This window comes from Phasianus colchicus, chromosome 3 (genome assembly GCF_987193195.1).
Source record: "Phasianus colchicus chromosome 3, bPhaCol1.hap1.1, whole genome shotgun sequence".
Classification (NCBI taxonomy): Eukaryota; Metazoa; Chordata; class Aves; order Galliformes; family Phasianidae; genus Phasianus; species Phasianus colchicus.
The window spans coordinates 5,303,170-5,316,611 of record NC_143438.1 but is presented as its reverse complement, the minus strand read 5'-3'; the positions used below and the strand labels follow the sequence as shown (position 1 = coordinate 5,316,611).

General features: G+C 39.3%; 1 protein-coding gene across 5 annotated transcripts in view; it reads right to left on the bottom strand.

The window, feature by feature from the left end:
* DCDC2 (doublecortin domain containing 2) overlaps positions 1 to 13,442 on the bottom strand; it is a 55,223-nt gene that overhangs the window by 35,503 nt on the left and 6,278 nt on the right. For 2 of the 5 annotated variants that reach the window (XM_031610043.2, XM_090136855.1), the window contains exon 3: positions 2,409 to 2,426. The exons of 2 other annotated variants lie outside the window; for them this stretch is intronic. In XM_031610043.2, the coding sequence (XP_031465903.2) occupies positions 2,409 to 2,426 (18 nt within the window). The remainder of the gene's footprint in view (positions 1 to 2,408; positions 2,427 to 13,442) is intronic. One more of the 5 variants, XM_090136856.1, reaches the window with a different exon arrangement.

The window sequence follows — 13,442 nt, the reverse complement described above, 5'->3', positions numbered from 1 at the left end:
TAAATTGCTCTCTCAAAGAGTTATTAATATTTGTGGTATCCTTTTGAGGCATAAAAGACAGTGCTATTCTCAAACAAGGAAGCTGCAAGTAGCTGTAAGATAGGGTCAGACAGTATTTTTCTAAACGTAGCCTAAACCAGAACGAAATACAAACTTGTATGATTTTGCTAAACATGCTTAAATCAAATTTGTCTTCTGTATTAAAATGTGGAAATAATATGTTAATAAAGTAATACATTTGCTAATGTAAGACCATAAAAATCAGCAAATAAAAATACAGAGATGACTGTGATAATATGGGTGTGCTTAAAACACTGGACAGGTTCTTTTGCTTCTCTTCTTTCTCCTATGAAGAAAGGTTGAGGGAACTGGGCTTTTTTAGCTTGGAGAAGGCTCCAGGAGACCTCATTGTGGCCTTGCATACTTGAAGGGAGCGTATAAACAGGAGAAGGAACGGCAGATTAATGAGGGTGGATAGTGATAGGACAAGGGGAAATGGTTTTAAATGAGACAGGGGAGTTTAAGGTTGCATGTTAGGAGGAAGTTTTTCACCCAGAGGGTGGTGAGGCACTGGAACAGGTTGCCCAAGGAGGCTGTGGATGCCCCATCCCTGCAGGCATTCAAGGCCAGGCTGGATGTGGCTCTGGGCAGCCTGGTCTGCTGGTTGGTGACCCTGCACATAGCAGGGGGTTGGAACTGGATGAGCATCGTGGTCCTTCTCAACACAGGCCATTCTATGGTTCTATGGTTGTTGAAGTGCATCGATGACACTGCAGTTTTTGGGAGTTTGGATCAGAGTAGTTTTGATTAAATTAAAAAAATTAAATTAAGCAGGTGCTGAACCACACTGGTACAAGCTCCTTAAAGAGTCCTTGTTATACTCAGTGTAAAAAGTGAGGATAAGCACATTGCATCAGTCCTTGGGGTCCTCACATGTTCTTACACATATACTCAGGCTACCACTGCATGTCAAGAAGAGGAGAGATAACTAATTTCTCTGGGACTGCTAGCTTCTTTAAGGCACGTCTTATACTTGATCAGCTTCAGCAACCAGCAAAAAAACACCCTATCCACCATTCTTCTAGATAAGCTGACTGTCATGCTCATGGTTTTTTTTTTTTTTTTGGTCTTCAAGTTACTATCTCATATTGTTTAGAACAACTTCTGTGACTAATGCTAAACTACTTACAGGTATGAAAAGAACTTCAATTTCTAAAGCAAGCCTCAACATTTAAATCTGCAGTGGCAGACATCAATAAAATACCAAGTGCTTAGCTACTATCAATCAGTGCAGTTCCTTTGAAGCATGCAGAGTTATGCAAACTCACTCCAGAGGAAGACTAGATTGGGGATTTAATTGAAGAATACGTAAGACTGCTGGTATTTCTCATGCAGGAGGTACCACAACATTGCACTGTCTGGAATAGCCTGACCCGTCTGGCACCACAGTTACACATTAACGAAGATGTGAAGGTTTGTGATTACATTAACAGATGAACATCACTAGACCCCTAAATCCTTCTCTTCCCCATTTGCATCAGCAATTGTGAGCATATTTACATTAGTCAATGTTCTGGCCCCATTATGATTTTATCTTCAAGTTATGTACATTTTCAGAGGGTTTAAAGGGTTCATCAAAGAGCCTTTTCCACATCCTACTACCAAATGTTTCTGTTTCATAATTTGCCATGAGATGCTCATGTGCAACACACAGCAGTAACACAAAACGTTTAGAACAGGAAGGAGAAAAGATCATACTAATTGAAACTCAGAGGGAACTTTAAGCAAGCAAGATAAAACTAATCAAATGGGGATTTGCAATGCAAGAAGAGCACATATGCCTGGAAATGCACCATGGGACCTCTGGCTCTTAAAACCACCAGAATTTTTACCCTCCTATTCTATCAAGAATTTCCTCTTTCTTGCAATGCCCCTTACAATAAGAGTACTCTGAATCTTTCTCAATTCAGAGAATTGTTACTAACTGCTCATGAACTCAGTGAAGCACCTGGAAGAGCCTGAGAAAAGCAAAACAGCTGAACTCAACACCAGCTGGGCTCTAGGAGCTGAGATCTCTGTAAAAACTTGAATTTCAGAATACTTTCTACAGAGTTTCTCTTAGATCTAAGCACACATCTTCAGGCATAATTCACTGTGGTTGAATTTATGTTGGTGAATGTTAGCTGCAGCTTAGTGCCTCCTTTGAATATACAGAGCCACTATGCAGCTAAGCATTTAACTGGTGCAATGTTAGGGAAAAAAAAAAAAACAGAATAAAATATAGTTGCTTTATAACATTTTATACAACATTTATAACATATAATAAACATTCACAGAATTTAACAACCATGTACAACACACTTAGCAAACATACACAAGACATCACATAATCTACTTTAAGTACTTACATCTTCCACTGTTGACTGCTGGCAAAACAAAAGCGAAAAGAAAACAATCAGCAGCCAAACTATTCACTCAGGCTTACTGTCATAAATATTTATATTAAAAACAGTTTTTCTCTGGAAGCGTGCTTACAGAGATATATGTAAACGTGTGTATTGTTTCTGTGTGTGCATACATTTACACATCAGCTTGTTCATACACAATTTTCTATGATGCTTATGTTCAGCTGACACTGTGAAAGACTGAAGAACAAAAGAAGTTATCCTTTTTCAAATATTGTAGATGGTCTTGGCACTCAGTAAAAATTCAAGAATACTTGCTGTCCCATGCTTTTAACTCAAAGAAATGCTATATTGAGAAGGCAAGATTAGATGTACAGCACTACAGGAAAAGTGCCATAATTGAAAACAGCTATTCAGGTAAGGTCTCTGAGCAACCCACACTTTGGTTTGAAATACAAACCTTAAAAAGACTGTTTTTCATTTCTTCATAAATGAGCAGTAAAAAGAAAAAAATTAATCACTAAACGGAGATGCAGCAAAATATTATCTATTTCTTTTGGCTCGTGTAAAACTATTTGGTTATCCCCATGTGTAAAGATTTTTCTTCTACAAATGCTGTGTTATGCTTTTCATATATTCTATTCAAACAGAAGCTGGAAAGCAGGATAGACTTAGAAAACTTCTTGGCTACTCAGGACTTGAGAAAGGTGTGTGACACTTCAGAGAATCACTCCTATATCAGAAAAGTATACTGCTCACTAAATAGTATTTTAATTGTCCTTTAAAGTTACCACGCTGCATATTTAATTTCTAACAACAAAGTGATATTTATACACTAGAAAATAGTTTAAAATAGAAATGGGCCATCCTTAGCTTGACTTTTCCCTCCATTGTACATTAAAATGTTGAGACAAACTAAATAAAGATATTTGTCCGGTCGCGATTTCACAGGTGGCCATGAAAGCTTGGGAAAGAAATGGTGTCACTAAATGATTTATTTCCTTTTCTTAGCAGAAAAGAGCCCTGTTCACTGGGTCAACTGAGCAACCTCAGGATTTATGGGTTTACAGAATTTATGAAGCCATGCTGGGTGGCAAAAAGACATCAGCCAAGCAACCTTACTTCTCTGAACCAGTTTGGTTTATACCTGTTTAAGAGTTTGCTTTTCTCAATGGTTTTTAACCATTATCTTGGGCACTACTAACATTTCACTTATTACTCACGTCACTTTATGAATAACCTTTTGGGAGTTTTAATATTTCAACACAATGTCACATACCAACTTTATCAGCTCATGCAGTGAGCCGTGGCTTTACCAGTTTGTTACAATTGCCTGTTTGTTAATCAATGTGCACAGGAAACAAATGAGAACAAATATTTGCATTCCCTTAGGGTAGAACAGGGGTCAAAAGAACTAAAACCCCATTTATACATACAGTCACCATCCTACGATGTGAAACAAAGGAATGTTCAAGGTTGAGCGATCAAAAGCAAATTAGAAAGATAAAAGTTACTTTTTCTAAGGCTATTACAACATAGGAAATATCATACCTACTTCATAGGAATGTGACTTTTTGGAACAGGCATTTTAATACATTTTGACTAAAGATGAGTCAGATTCACGGCGGAGTTTTGTCAGCACAAAAAATGTTCCAGTTATCCAACATGGTAATAAATCTAGATAATTTACTTTTCCCTGGCCATGTTACACTGCTAGATGGTACACTGGATAATAAAAACAGCCTTGAGCAAGAGACTAATGACCTTTCTGCTGGCACAAGTACAAATGAATACAAATATTCAAACTCCAATTAACTGGCTGGATTTCCAGGTATATACAAAGTAGATCACAACATCACACCTGCACAAACTTCTTAGCCCATACAAAGCACAGATGAGCTGTATCAGACAGAACAAGCACATACAGATTCAATGTGTCTTCTAGATCACAAGGCTCCTGTAGAATTCCCATGGTGTTTAAAGGCACTGTCTTCCAAAAGCAATAGCTGGGGTCACTATGTTTACCTCCAAGGTAAATCACCCTCCTTTTCATCCATGGTAAGCAAACTGGAGCATGTATGCCCCGTGTAGCTAGGGGATGTTTTGCTTCATCTAGTTAAATCCTGAAAAGTGTTTCATTCAGGATTTGTCATAGTTTAGAGGCACTTGATTATGAGCCATATCTCCAGGTGTCCTAAATTAGACTATGGCATGGCCTTATCTGCCCAGGCATTTAGGCATTTAGCCAGTTCAGGGCTCCAAAATATATCACATCCATGTTGCTTTTCGATCCCAAGAATAACTTGTATTTCTTTTGAGTTGCATGACACTGTACCTACACTGCATAGCACATACACAACGATGGAATCAATAATGCAGATGTTATTCAAGCAAAACAAATCGTGATGTTGATTTATGTCACTGACATAATATTTTCAATTCTTACCATCTTTACGTCTCAGAGCTTGAGTACTTTCCCTAAATTCATTACACATTTAAACCATAAAAGGAACCTCTGATCTTCATGTCTGACCAGAAGAGTCTGAACCTGTGACAGCTGAAGAATAAAAATCAACTATAAGAAGATCAGATTTTTCTTCCTTTTTAAACAGAGTTAAAAGTTGTTCATGCTTTACAGTAAGAAAATTTAATATGCAGCAGCATTAAAAGCTTCAGCACTGGTATCTCTTCCCTTCCTCCCATCCTCATCACAAAAAAAAAAAAAAGAAAGGACAGTTACCATACAGAACAAGGCAGTCATCTTAGTTGAGGAAGTGACTATCTTCTGAGTTTCATATTAAATGCAATACAGACCATGAAATCTCCAGTGACACGATCCAATGACACTACGAGTCTTTCCCTTGCTCCAAAATAAACTAAAACCAATGTGTAAGCAGTCCATAATTTAAATAATCAGAATTATACAATTCAGATATACAGAACTATGCAAACAGTAATCTTTACAGGGCAATTAGAGAAAAAAAACACAACTATGTTTTAACGGGATATCTAGACGATTCTTCTCCAAATCCTCCTGGTATTATAAACACTCGGGAAGAGTATCTGTTTTGTATGTCTTGTTTTCCTAATTATGTTACCAAGATACTAAATACCAAACAGTGTAATAGAAAGCTTAACTATTAAAGATATTGCTCAAGAGATTCAGGATGTGTATCACTTTTTTTTTTTTTTTTTTTAACCTTTGCATACTTTTATTTTATTTTATTTTACCTTTTCCATATTACATTGAGCCTCAGAGAAACTGGAAGTTCCTCGCTCAGACTTCTAACAGCAGTAGAAGCAATGAAGCTGTTCAGATGTGGACTCACAAGATGTCCTTTTTTTTTTTATAGTGGCGTAGAGTTATGAAGTAGACCTTTATCCACAATTTCTTCTCAGACATATGAATATTCTGTGTACAGTAATTTGGGCTTGTTTGTTTCACAAGAACAAAACAAGCTAACAAACAAACACAACACACTCCCATGAGTATAGATTGTTTTGGTATCAGATGGCTGTAACTTTCACATACTGGAGCAATTTCTAAGATATTTATTAAGGAATATTCTACACAGCATTGGTAACACCTGGAATACCATGTCCAGTTCTGGGACCCCCAGTAGAAGAGAGACCTGGGCATACTGGAGAGAGTTCAGAGGAGTCCACCAAAGTAATGAAAGGATGGGAGAAGCTCAGCTGTGAGGAAAGGCTGAGAGAGCTGGGAGTATTTGGCTGACCAAGAAAAGGCTCAAGGGAGATCTCATTGATGTCCATAAATTCCTGATGGGAGCATGCAAAGAGGATGGAACCAAGCTCTCCCCATTGGTGCCCAGCGCCAAGACAAGAGGCAGTGAGCACAAACCAGAATACAAGAGGTTCCCTCTGAACACCAGAAAGCACTTTTTTACTGTGTGGTGATGGAGCACTGGTGCAGGTTGCCCAGAGATGCTGTGGAGTCTCCTCCTTGGAGATCTTCAGCAGCCACCTGGACATGGATCTGGGTACCTTTCTCTATCTGTCCCTTATTGAACAGGGGTTGAACCAGATGGACCCAGAGATCCCTCCCAACCTCAACTATTCTGTGATTGTTTGATTTCCGGGCACTTTCTAACCCTAAGATTATTGTGTCCTGTACACAGAAAAATGAACCACTTCTACTTGATCGCTATAAGTTAAACTGTATCACAAGTCCATTCACTGAAAACAACGGCAGCTTTTTTTCCCATGATTAGATGTACAGTATTTGCCAGATACAATAAATACTAAGCTTGAAATAAGCAATAACTACAAATGCTTAGATTTTTCAAAAGAATGTACTTAGGAAAAATAAAAGAGAGTGCTAAGGACAAGGTACAGCCATCAAAAATATATCAAAATCACTTGTGAAATTGAGACAATGTCATAAGCTTTCAAAATTCAATTTTTACGGATTCATCCAATCATAACATTGTCCACAAGACAAGAGAACCTACTGTAAAAAGAAGGATGAACTTAAAGGATACAAAAGGAATAATTGCTAAAACCAAAATTTGATTTTAAAATGTTGAGGAACAGGGGGAATCAGAGTAATGACCACTCCTTATAATACTTCAGTAGCAACATATCAGATGCATTTTGAGGTATATTTCAATGGTAAGTTCTAACCTACCAAGTCTCATACATTGTATTGTCCATCTCATTTTAACTGGCACTGGACAATCTAGGGAGTCTTTCCTCCAGATCCAGGATTCCTCGAAGAACAATGCATCTGACTGACCCAGCCTGTGATCCCCTGAGTAACTATGTGTGGCTCACAAGATTCCAGAGCTGATGTGCTGCCACTGGAGACCACCAGCAGAAGGCACATTCTGCCAGTCACATTCTCGATTTCACTAAAGATGGATGCTCTGGATTCTGGAGTTGCATGCAGATGCATATACTGAGGTTATACAAGGCTTAAAGTTTTGAGGGATCTTTATTGAGCCTTCAAAGACTCATTAGTGAAAAGACTGACTGTTAACAGAATCGTAGGAGTGGAAAGGACCTCTGGAGATCATCAAGTCCAACACTCTTGATAAAGCAGGTTCCCTACAGTACATTACACAGGAAACCATCCAAAAGGCTCTTGAATATATCCAGAGAAGGAGTCTTCATAATCTCTCTGATAAGCCTGTTCTAGTGCTCTGTCACCTCACACAGTGAAGAAGTTCTTCCCTTTGTTTGGAACTTCCCTTTGTTTGGAACCCTGTGTATGGAACTTTCTGTGTTGCACCTTTTGCCCCTTGCCCCTTGCTCTGTGGCTGCACATCACTGAAGAGTCTGGCCCCATCCACTTCATTCCTGCAATTTAGCTATTTATAAATTGGTAATTTTAGATATTTATAATGTCGTTCCATTCCTTGAATGCACAGTTGTCTCAAAGAGAGAACTTAAAACAAATAGCTACCCCCAGAATCTGCAAATCCAAAAAGTCCTGTTCATTCTTCAGCAGCTTACCCACAAACCATACCCAATGACAAGTAACATTAATCTTTCTGAGAGCACATGGAGAGACCATCTAAATCAGAGAGTGTCTAAAGAAACACAAATGTCCGCGCTGCACATATTATAATTAGAAAATAATATTAAGTACTTTTTAGCAAACAATTATGCTTACAATAAACAAATGGTAACTATGTTAGTCAGACTTCCTCTAGAGGTTTACTAGATTCCTCAAGCACATCATTTAAAATGTATTTATACTTGCAGATCACCTTCACTACAAAACAAATCTCTCTTTCAAAACATGAAGCTCAGTTGCCAAAAGAGGTGAAGGACAGATACAGACCTGAGGAATATTTTGTATCAAAGCTTAAGCTTGAGTCAGGATGAAATGTTTTTGGTGTTTTCTCTATCAGTAACTTAATAAAAAGTTTTGAGTCATATTATTACAGCAGGGGGGCACTGCCAGGGGCTTCAAAACAGTCAGTCAAGAGCCTGGCTGCCATCTGAGCAGCTCATAGGTTTCACACTTTCCTGGGAAATGTCTCCTTTCATCCCTACTGCTGTCCCCAGTTTAAAGAGGGAGAAGTCAGAAATTCAGATTTACTCTGTACCCCACTCTCCCCTCAGAAAGTCTAAACTGAGATGCAATGTGACATTTCTGGGGGATTAGCCGGTTGCAAAAGCCATCAAACGTGAATTAAAAACTTTTAAAAAGACTTTTCCTAGGAAGCTTGCTTCAGCCTTCCATGCACGTTAACTACCACAGTGCTATAGGGCAAAAGACATTTTGTCACTTGCTTGTTGAGATCACAGAATCACAGAATTTCCAGGGTTGGAAGGGACCTCAAGGATCATGAATCTCCAACCCCCCTGCCACATGCAGGGCCGCCAACCTTCCCACCTAATGCTAGACCAGGCTGCCCAGGGCCCCATGTAATCTGGCCTTGAACACCTCCAGGGATGGGGCATCCACAACAATTCTGGGCTGCCCGTTCTAACAATAACAGCAAAACAGAAGGGAAAAAAATACTGCTATCTCAGTGAAAAGCTTGAATCAGATAAAAATTTACTCATACAATCTGTCTGTCTTCACGGCTGGTGTTCATTGCCTGATTTCTGGTTTGTTCTTCCCTTATGTACGAGCAGTGCTGTGAAAATGAGCAGAGTGGAGCACTGTTCTGGTGTCACAGCTGCATGAGAGCTATGGAACAGCTGGGGCTTTTCCAAAACTGCTGCACTGCAGCTAATGTTAAATGAAGTATAGCACAAATGGTCAAGGAAGCGCTCAGCACCCCTAAGAGTGGATGAAGTGAGGTAACAGAGATGTGGTTTGAAAATCCCTCTGCACTAACAGCACACAGCAGTGGATAATTTGTGTAGATGTACTTGATAACTTCTTAAATGCTACTTATTCAAAGCTTATCTCAGAAATCAGGAAACTGAGAGGATATGCTAATGTCTTCTTCATTTGTTATTCTCAGTATTCTATACACAAAGCAAGATCCTGCACTTCTGATCATCTTCAGGATGAGGGAATCTTCAGAGAGAACCTTCAAAGGGAACCTTACAGCATCCTTCCAGTACCTGAAGGGGCCTACAGGAAAGCTGGAGAGGAACTTTTTATGAGGGCATGTAGTAACAGAATGAGGGGAAATGGCTTTAAACTGGAAAAGGGTAGATTTAGACTAGATATCAGGAAGAAATTCTATACTGTGAGGGTGATGAGACATTTGAACGTGTTGCCCAGAGAGGCTGTGAATGCTGCCTCTCTGGAAGCATTCAAGGCCAGCCTGGATGGAACATTGAGCAACCTGGTCTAGAGGGAGGTGTGCCTGCCTATAGCAGGGGGTTGGAACTAGATGATCTAAAAGGTCCATTCCAACCCAAATTATTCTATGAAAAACAGGACTACAAGTTCAAGTCTATAGCTGAGATAGACTGATGACTAAAAATAGCTATTTCTGATTATTTGAGTGTTTGACTTCCATACTTCAGTCATTTGGAAGTCTTAGACTGGTAGAGAATTAGATTTTAAGAAACCAGATTATAAGAAAATTAGATTTTAAGAGACCAGACATGGATTAAAGAAATCTATCACCGATTTTATGAATTATAACATAATTTCATTGAAGACAACAGTGAAACCTGATGTGTGGCTAAAGTCTTTTTTAGTAATGTTTTTAAAGACTCAACTCTTATCAATGACTGAGTCTCACAGACCAAGACAACAATTATTTTGCAAGATTAAAACAGTACTGGTTTTTTTTTTGCCACATTTTAACTATTTTTAACACAATACTTATTTTTAAAAGAAATGTATTTGAAAATAAAGTGTTATGTGCAAAAAATGCTAAAACACAAGCTATCTTGCATTATCTACTTACAGTCTTTTGGATGTTGTCAATACTGGTGGAGGACACAATAACCCACTCACTCATATTTCACCAAAAGCAGCCCATGGTGAAATCTGCCACTGATGTTATAATGAGGTATTTGTGATGTAGACTTTTTTCTGTTTAGGCAGAAAAAAAACTTGTCTTGCCAAACTATTTCAACACTGACCTTTCTTACAGACAATCACATATACTTGCATGTTCCACCTGCCACATTAAATAGTGAGTAATGAATTATTCAATGACACATATTTTATTCATTGGCACAACACACCTACATTAAGACATTCTTGACCAAATCCTCCTCAAAGCTCCTCGTCATCTGTAAAGGACACACCAAGGAACACAGGCAATTCCTAGTCAATTGCCTTTGCCAGCATCAGACATGTCAGGCAAGGTGAGGTGCAACTTACAGACAAACAGAACCATGGTATTTGAGAAGCTTCAGCTAAAAATGAAATAAGTCATACTAGGCAGAACTAGTACTGCTCTCACCAGAATCCTAGGGGTTGGAAGGAAATCTGGAAATCCATTCCCAGATGTTCAAGCCCATCATCTTATAAGGACAATAAGGTATTTCTTTAAATAAGATACTGGAATACATAAGGTAAAGAAGATTACTTAATTTATTGTTGCCATTGTTTTATTATTATTATTATTATTTTCCTGAGGAACACCTTCCTTGGAAGCTCAGACTCATAGTTACAGATTGTTGTAGAGGAACCTATTTCTGATAGAGTAATTACTATATTCTGTCATTCCCTGAGAGAAGTGAGAAGACAGTTCAGTAAGAAATTAATGCTTTGTATTTTCCATCTATTATTCTTTGTGAATGTAGGTCACAGTATTTATACTGTATCTTGAACAAGATTTCTTTCTTGTTTAATTCCATTTTGACACATTTTCTGCTTATATACAAATCTAAAGTAATTGAAATGCTGACTTCAAAGAACAACATTAAAATATTTGTAAGAATAGATGTCAAACATTTGGCTGCATACATAATACAAATAAAGACTTATGGCTGTCTGCAAATACACATCATACAGCATGCCTTTATTCCTTTTGCCTTCCTCTTCACTAATTGGAACAGAATTGGAAATAAATATCTGTAATTGTTTACTGGAGGAAAATCAGGATTTTGTTTTCCTACAAAATCCTACTCATCAGGTAGGAAATGTCAAAGCGTGCTGCATACACCCAGAATTCATCCCCTTGCATATAAGCACAGTGATACCATCCTTAACCATTGACCATGAATTCCCAAACACTGTTTCTCCGCTGTCTTTTTTCATCTTCCAAATCCCTGGTAAACAACAAAATGTATGTATAGAAATCTGACTGTCATCAGCACCAGGCCAAGGTCAATGTATTTCTAAAATCTGGTATAGAGAAAGCCACAGAATCACAGAATTGTAGAGTGGGAAGGGACATCTGGAGATCATCTGGTCCAACCTCGCTGCTAAAGCAGATTTCCTAGAGTAGCCTGCACAGAAAAGTGTTCAGGCAGATTCTGAATATATCCAGAGGAGACTCAACAGTCTCTCTGGGCAGCTTGTACCAGTGTTCTGTCACTCTAAAATAAGTTGTTTCAAAGAATCACAGAATGGCCAGGGTTGGAAGGAACCTCAAGGATCATGAATCTCCAACCCCCCCTGCCACATGCAGGGCCACCAACCTCCACATTTAATGCTAGACCAGGCTGCCCAGGGCCCCATCCAACCTGGCCTCGAACACCTCCAGGGACGGGGCATCCACAACCTCTCTGGGCAGCTGTTACAGCACCTCACCACTCTCTCTGTAAAGAATTTCCCCCTGACGTCCAACCTAAATCTTCCTTCCCTCAACTTAAAACCATTTCCCCTTGTCCTGCAGTTATCTACCCTTTCAAAAAGTTGATTCCCCTCCTGTTTGTAGGCTCCCTTTAGGTACTGAAAGGCTGCAATGAGGTCACCCCGTAGCCTTCTTTTCTCCTGGCTGAACAAGCCCAGCTCCTTTAGCCTGTCCTCATAGGGGAGGTGCTCCAGTCTCCTGATCACCTTTGTGGCTCTCCTCTGGACCCTCTCCAACAGCTCCCTGTCTTTCTTGTACTGGGGTTTCCAAACCTGGACACAGTACTGCAGATGGGGCCTCACAAGAGCAGAGTAGAGGGGAACAATCACCTCCCTGTCCCTGCTGGCCACCCCTCTTCTGATGGAGCCCAGGATACCATTTGCTTTCTGAGCTGCAGGAGCACACTGCTGGCTCATGTTAAGTTTTTCATCCATCAGGATCTCCAGGTCCTTCTCTGTAGGGCTGTTTCTCGTATTCAGATGGAACTTCTTGTGTTCCAGTTTGTTCCCATTGCCCCTTGTCTGATCTCTGAGTGTTACTGAAAAAAGTCTGGCCCCACTGTCTTGACACCTGTCCTTTATAAGTTTAGGTCATATAATAAAATAAACCCCATGCTAATAGCTGCAAGACCATCTCGTCCTGGGGGCAACAACACCAGGACTCAATTCTGATGCACCATCAGCATTCAGGAATAACACCGAACAAAGGCTTTTCTTTCTATGATTGCTCACCCTTGAGGTCATGCTCAGAGGAAAACCAGGTTCCTATGGGACATGAACAGGTGAGAAGGGTGATAGGCAATCCCCAAGAGCAGGCTTTATCAATAGTCACTGCAGTCTCAAATCTCACAGAAAAAGCATTATTACTGAGATCACATTAATGGCCTATAGTCCAGAGCACTAATGCAAGAGGCCTGACAAATTCCATCTTATAAAAAATTTTTTGTTTGTTTGTTTGCTGTTGTTGTTTTTTTTTGGGAGGAGGGGGGAAGAAATGAAAAAAACAGAGAGAAGCAAAATAAGAGGTGGAGATGATGAAGGAGAATCATTTAATATTTCAGCACTAGGGCAAAGAGAACAGGAATTGTCCTGACAAAGATCAGCCTACAAACACACCCTGATTTTAGCCTGGAGTTATGTGTGAGGCTATCAGCAAGCTTTCCTGCTGCCCCATACTCTTAGCCCACCAGAATTCTACAAATCAGACCTGACCACAAATTTTTCTCCATGCATGCACACTTTCAAAGCAGTCCTTCCTATTGAAGCCATTGAAACAATTCACCTTTTGAAAGTTTCACTTTACTGGTCTTGTATGCTGGAGCTACAAATTTTTCTCATCATTTACATAT